This window comes from Elephas maximus, chromosome 7, assembly GCF_024166365.1.
Source record: "Elephas maximus indicus isolate mEleMax1 chromosome 7, mEleMax1 primary haplotype, whole genome shotgun sequence".
NCBI classification, from domain to species: domain Eukaryota; kingdom Metazoa; phylum Chordata; class Mammalia; order Proboscidea; family Elephantidae; genus Elephas; species Elephas maximus.
The window spans coordinates 55892250-55899077 of record NC_064825.1 but is presented as its reverse complement, the minus strand read 5'-3'; the positions used below and the strand labels follow the sequence as shown (position 1 = coordinate 55899077).

General features: G+C 36.6%; 1 protein-coding gene across 1 annotated transcript; it reads left to right on the top strand.

Annotated features, from left to right (window-relative positions):
- The first annotated feature begins 1132 nt into the window (after window positions 1–1132).
- Window positions 1133–2077, top strand: LOC126079953 (olfactory receptor 52K2-like). The gene has a single exon (XM_049891302.1). The coding sequence runs from the start codon at window positions 1133–1135 to the stop codon at window positions 2075–2077; it is 945 nt and encodes a 314-aa protein (XP_049747259.1).
- Window positions 2078–6828: the final 4751 nt, after the last annotated feature.

Below are 6828 nucleotides of genomic sequence, written 5' to 3'. Positions count from 1 at the left end.
CTCTCACGGGCTTGTTCTAATTTTCTTCAGTTTCAACTTGATCTTGAATGTGAACAATTGATGGTCTGTTCCACAGTCGGCTCCTGGCCTTGTTCTGACTGACGATATTGAGCTTTTCCATCATCTTTCCACAGATTTAGTTGATTTGATTTCTGTGCATTCCATCTGGCAAAATCCACATGTATCATCACTGTTTATGTTGGTGAAAAAAGATATTTGCAATGAAGAAGTCATTGGTCTTACAAAATTCTGACACGCCATCTCTGGCATCATTTCTATCACCAAGGCCATATTTTCCAACTACGGATCCTACTTCTTTGTCTCCAACTTTCACATTCCAATCACCGGTAATTATCAGTGCATCCTGATTGCATGTTTGATCAATTTTGGACTGCAGAATTTGGTAAAAATCTTCAATTTCTTCATCTTTGGCTTTTGTGGTTGGTCCATAAATTTGAATAATATTCATATTAACTGGTCTTCCTTGTAGGTGTATGGATATTATCCTATTATCCTATAACTTACAGTGTTGTACTTCAGGATAGATCTTGAAATATTCTTTTTGATGATGAATGCACCACCATTTCTCTTCAACTTGTCATTCCTGACATAGTAGAGCATATTATTGCCCAATTCAAAATGGCCAATACCAGTCTATTCAGCTCACTAATGCCTAGAATATTGATGTTTATGAGTTCCATTTCATTTTTGACGATTTCTAATTTTCCTAGATTCATACTTCGTACATCCCATATTCTGATTACTAATGGATGCCTGCAGCTGTTTCTTTTTGAGTCATGCCACATCAGCAAAAGAAAGTCCTGAAATCCTGACTCCATCTACATCATTAAGGTCAACAGTTGTCTTCTGAGTGCCTTCCATTCTGAGGGGCTCATCTTCTGGCACTATATCAGACAATGTTCTTCTGCTATTCATAAGGTTTTCACTGGTTATTTCTTTTCTGAAAAGAATTGAAAAAGGTGCTAAAGAGGAAATCTTCAAAACAATTGGTATGTTATTGGGATGTCAACATCTCTCACTGACCATAACAATGAAGAAACTTGAATTCACATATTTGCAGTTTTTCTTATTTTAATTTGGAAACATTTATTGAACATCCATTGCTTACGTAATGTTAGCTTTTAACAAGACCAATCATCATCCTACCATGTTTCTACTGCTTGGGATTCCAGGGCTGGAGGCTGCCCACATCTGGATCTCCATCCCTTTCTGCCTGGTCTACCTGCTGACAATGATGGGAAATGCTGCCCTTTTATTAATTGTCAAGTCAGACCCCAAGCTGCATGAACCTATGTACCTCTTTCTATGCATGCTGTCTGTGGCTGATTTGATGCTCATTTTTTCTACACTTCGCAAGATACTCAGCCTCTTTTGGTTCAACGACAGAGAGATCTATTTTGAAGCCTGCCTCACTCAAATGTACTTTATCCATTCTCTGTCTACCATAGAATCTGGATTTATCTTGGCTATGGCTTTTGATCGCTATGTGGCCATTTGCCACCCACTGAGACATTCTACCATTCTGACACCTGCAGTCATTGTAGGCTTGGGTTTGGCCATTGTCCTTAGAGGAGCTGTACTCCTCAGTCCACACCCCTTTCTACTGAGGTGGCTCTCCTACTGCAAAACTAACGTCATTTCCCATACTTACTGTGAATTCATGGCCCTGATAAAGCTGGTTTGTGATAAAACTGACGTTCGCCGAGGCTACAGCCTAATTGTGGCCTTCCTAACAGGGGGGCTAGACTTCATCTTGATCATTTGTTCCTACGTCCTTATTCTTCTCACTGTCTTCCATCTCCCATCCAAGGCAGCCAGCCTCAAAACCTTAAGCACCTGTGTCTCCCATATATGGGTCATTTTGGTGTTTTACACACCAGCGTTTTTCTCCTTTCTCACCCACAGGTTTGGCCATCACATTGCTCCACATATCCACATTTTCATAGCTAATGTATATCTCCTTATTCCACCCATGATGAACCCCATTGTTTATGGCATTAAAACCAAGAGGATCAGGGAGGGATTCTTTAAAATCTTAACAATTAAAACTGTTTGACTTTGCAAGGATTTGTGATTCCCAAGGTCATCAACAAAGAGAATGAAAAAAAAAAAAAAATAAAATGAAATAGACTTATCTTAGAGTGGAATAATTTTCATTAAAGTTGAGATTTACATTAGGCTAGGAAAACATTTTAAACATGATAATTCCAGTGAGGAATAGAATGCATAGAAGAAATATTGCAAGGATAAGAAATATTTGGAGAACACTTTTGTTATTATGATTTTTCTGTCTAAACCTCGTATTTAGTATAGATTTCAGGATTTATTAAATCATAACTAAATTTATATTGCAAGGATATTTAGAGCTAGCCTTTATTGGTTATACAGACTATGATCCCTAAATTCATTAGCTTTAGAATGGGAGTAATAATTCACATATGTTTTCTTCACCAAAGACTCACTCTTCAGGTGTGCTATATTGTTCTCAAATTCATAGCAGTTAATAAAAATATTAAATTAGAGAAAATTCTTGTTTCCTGATATATTGGGGAGTTAAAATGTGATTTTGCATTTCCTCAAAGTAAAATAACATAAACACAGAGTGAACTAATTTACAATTATTGGAACAAATTTAAAATTAAAATTAAATTCTCTCCTTCTCCACCACCTGCTACTCTTGTTTTCACAGCTGCAGTAGTTGTAAGGTGACAATGCACTGATGAAAGAGGAATAGGATCAGGACAAGTGAAAATGCCCAAAAGCTCAGTCTTCTTACTGAAATTGAATATTTTTCTAGGGTTAAAAACTCCTCAAATTTTTCCAGAATAATTTCCCAGAATTTTGAAAAAGTTAGTTTTGACAGGTTTTACCAATGTTCTCAATTGCTTTTGTGGAGGGGCAGATATGTAATAATATATACTAATTTCAGTACTTTACATGTATTGCTCAACTCTCTTCTACTTGGCATTGTTTCCAGTGAGAAATCTGCTATCTTCCTTCTTTGTTCCTCTGTGTATAATGTGTCTTTTTCTTTGGCTATTTTTAAGATTTTCATTTTATCATTGTCTTTAAGGAAATTGTTTATGATGTGCCTTTGTGTGGTTTACACACCTGGGTGGCGTAAGTGGTTTGCACTCAACTACTCACCTAAAGTTTGGTGGCTTGAACCCACCCAGGGGCACTGCAGAAAAAAAGGCCTGATGGCCTGCTTCCTTAAAGATTAGAGCTAAACCCTATGGAGCAGTTCTACTTTGTAACACATGGGCTCTCCATGAGTTAGAATTGGTACTACGCAATGTGTTCCGGTGTTTGGTTTTGTGTTGTTTACTTCAAATTTCTTGTAGTTGTGGTGTATTGAGCTTCCTGGATATGCAGATTTATAATATTTATTAAATGTGGAAAAAACTTCTCTATTCTTCATCAAGGACTCCAATAATATTATTAATTTTACTGCTTTTTAAGTTGTTCTACAGTTCACTGGTTCTTTATTTTTTTTTAATCATTTTGACTGTGTAGTGTCTGTTAATATATCTTCAAGTTCACTAATCTACTATTCTGCAATATGTGATCTACTGGAAATTCCATCCAGCATAGATTTCATTTCAAGCATTATAATTTTACTCTTAGGGAATTTGTTTTGAGTCTTTCCATATTTTCAATATTTCTACTTATCTTTAATCTTTCCTATAACTTTTTGACATGTGGAATGCATTTATCATAACTGTTTAAATGTCTTTCTCTATTAATTCCAATATAGGTGCTATTTCTGGGTCAGTTTTAATTGATTAATTTTTCTCCTCCTTTTAAGGTGTGTTTTCCTACTTCTTTTCATAACTGGTACATTAGAATAGATCCCAGACTGTGAATTTTGCCTTTTTTGGCTACTGGATATTTTTGCATTCCTGGAAATACTTTTTGAGTTTTGTCCTCAGACTTTGCTAAGTTGTTTGGACACTGGTTGATCTTTTCAGGGCTTGAGTTTAAGCTTTGCTAAGTAGAGCCCTGGTGGCACAATGATTATGTGGTCAGCTGCTAACCTAAATATCGACAGTGCAGCTCTGTGGCAGAAAAGACCTGACGATCTGCTTCGTAAAGATTATATGTAGCCTTGGAAGCCCTATGGGATGGTCCTACTCTGCCCTATAGTGTCTCTATGAGTCAGACTCAGTGGCAAGAGGTTGGTTTTGGTTTTGTTTTTATATGGAACAGTATGGGATTTTTGTGGAACCAGAGTAGCACTTTATTTAGGGTTCATTTTGCCGCACTATTGATAAGACCCTCCTTATTACTCTGAAATTTAACCAATTACCATCAGGTTGATTCTGACTCATGTCAACTCCATGTGTTGCAGAGTAGAAATAGGGTTTTCAAGGTTGTGACCTTTTGGAAAGAGAACACCAGGCCTTTCTACCAAGGCACATGTGGGTAGCATTGAAGTCCCAGTCTTTCAGTTAGTTGTCAAGCACTTAGCCTTTTGTGTCACCCAGGGACTCCTCTTAGTACTCTGCATCACCATAAATTATAAAAATTTCCAGTATAGGTTGTTGGAAGAGGCACTATGCCTGGCTGTCTGGGACTTCAAGTATTGATCACTGGAAACATGTTGGGACCTTCAAGTATTGTTTCCTAGAAACCTTCTGTTATTTTTCCAGTTTTGGGTAGTTTCCTTACACATACACTGGTGGGCGCTGAAGCTAATGCTCAAAGGGGAGATTTTGAATATCACCGGAGTTCCCTCTCTGTGCAGATTGCTACCCTCTGGCACTCAGATCTACTGATTCTAACATTCTGTCCTCAAAAATCCCTGCTCTAGCTCCTCATCTCAGAAAGCAAGTGCACCCCATGCAAGCTTTCTTTCTTACTTTCTCCAGGCAGTAAGCTTGGGCAATTGTAGGCTTCAACTCATTTGTTCCCCATCTCTCAGCATGCTCAATGTATTTGGAGACTTTGGTTCAAATATTTTTTGTGATATTTTAGTTGTTTCAGCTGGATTCCTGTTATTCCAACTTGGCTAGAATTGGATGCCACTACATCACCTTTTAAGTTCAAATTTTAGAAATCCTTAACTATCTGAAATCTTATCATTCGAATCTTCACTACAGAAATCTATAGAAACTTGAAAACATTTCCCGAAACATCCACAAGTTAAAAAGAAAAAGAAAAGAAACCCACAATGTATCTGTGTAAACTAGCACAGAACAGTTTAACATGAGGTTAATTCTTTCCAAACAGATGCAGAGCAGGGTTTAGCTTTCTCTCTTTAAGGTTTTACCTCTTCCTCGTGTTCTTAAAATGAATTTCATCTTATCGTGATTTTGGCCGTCACATTTTTTAGTGAAAATATCTTCCAAAGAAATAGAAAAGCCTATAAAGACTGTATGTGAACCTAAGAGACCTAGAAAGGCCCACGCATTAGAAGTTCATTCTCATTTTTCCTTAGCCACCACTGAACAACAATGGAGACTAGAGTCCCCATTTTCCTTCTGTTGCCACCAAAACTTACTTGGGCAACATTTTAATAGGTAATTAAGCAGTTTAATATGTCCCTATTATTCCATTTTAATTTGGTAATAAGATGAACATAAATGCACTGAATCTCTTTATTGTTCAATATAATACGGTTTAAGTTCTTTGCAACACAGAAGAGTAAAAGAGCTATAATCATTGAAATGAAGGTAAATAATTCATATTTGATTCTGGTTATTATTCTTTCATACCCACAAAAGCCTACAAGTAATTAGACAAGTGTAATAATTAGGTATTTGGTGGGTTAATATAAACATTATATGAAAAAAAATTAAGTGGTACAGTTAATGCTGCCAGGAGAAACGGAGAAAAAGTGGACACAATAATTCATTATATTATCTGTGGTGATTTATCTCTCTGCTTTGGTTCATCTTCTTCTTTGGTTATCAGTGATTATCACTGCTAATTCTGCAATTCTTTCCAAGGCTATCATTTAAAAAGTAACAGGGGACTTAATAACACTGATAAGCACAGCTTTTCATTTTTCATGTTTATTTAGAACCAGAGATTCCAGGCTTACATTTGAAAGGCAATATTAATATAGAAATAGCAGTAATAATAAATATAATGATTTTCCATTCGCCACGTGGTAGCTGGGAAAATTTATTATATATACTATCCATTTTAATATTGATAAAATTATGAAAAACATATTATTTATTCTTTTTTAAGATAACAGCATAGCATCAGATAAGCTGATATAACTAATCCAATATCTGAGAGAAATATAAAATTTTAACCAGCAGGTAATTTTGATGCAGAAACTTCATGGATGACATCTTATCAACATTGCCACAAGTTCTGTTGACTCATCACTTTACAGTTCAAAAAAGTAGGGCTATGGAAAGTTTAATAGACCTCAGAATGTACAGCCCAGTATTTTCCCTATGTAGACTATATGTGATTTGTCCCCCCAAACTGCAATGAAACAGTTATGAGCATGACCCTAAAAACCACAGGTTACTTAATTGTTGATCCCTGAGGATAGTGCTCTAGTGAGCACAAAACTCTCCAAGAGTGTGATCTGCCATCTCAGTGAGAATTCTCTTGAGGAACTGAGAGAGATACCTTCGTCCATGATCATTGACCATCATCTAATGAGCCAATATTTTGCAGAAACTTCTGACAGACTGGTAACTCTGGTGGCGCAGTGGTTAAGTGCTATAGCTGCTAACGAAAAGGTTAGCAGTTCGTATCCACCAGTCACTCCTTGGAAACTCTATAGGGTAGCTCTACTCTGTCCTATAGGGTCACTATTAGTCAGAATCAACTTGATGGCAA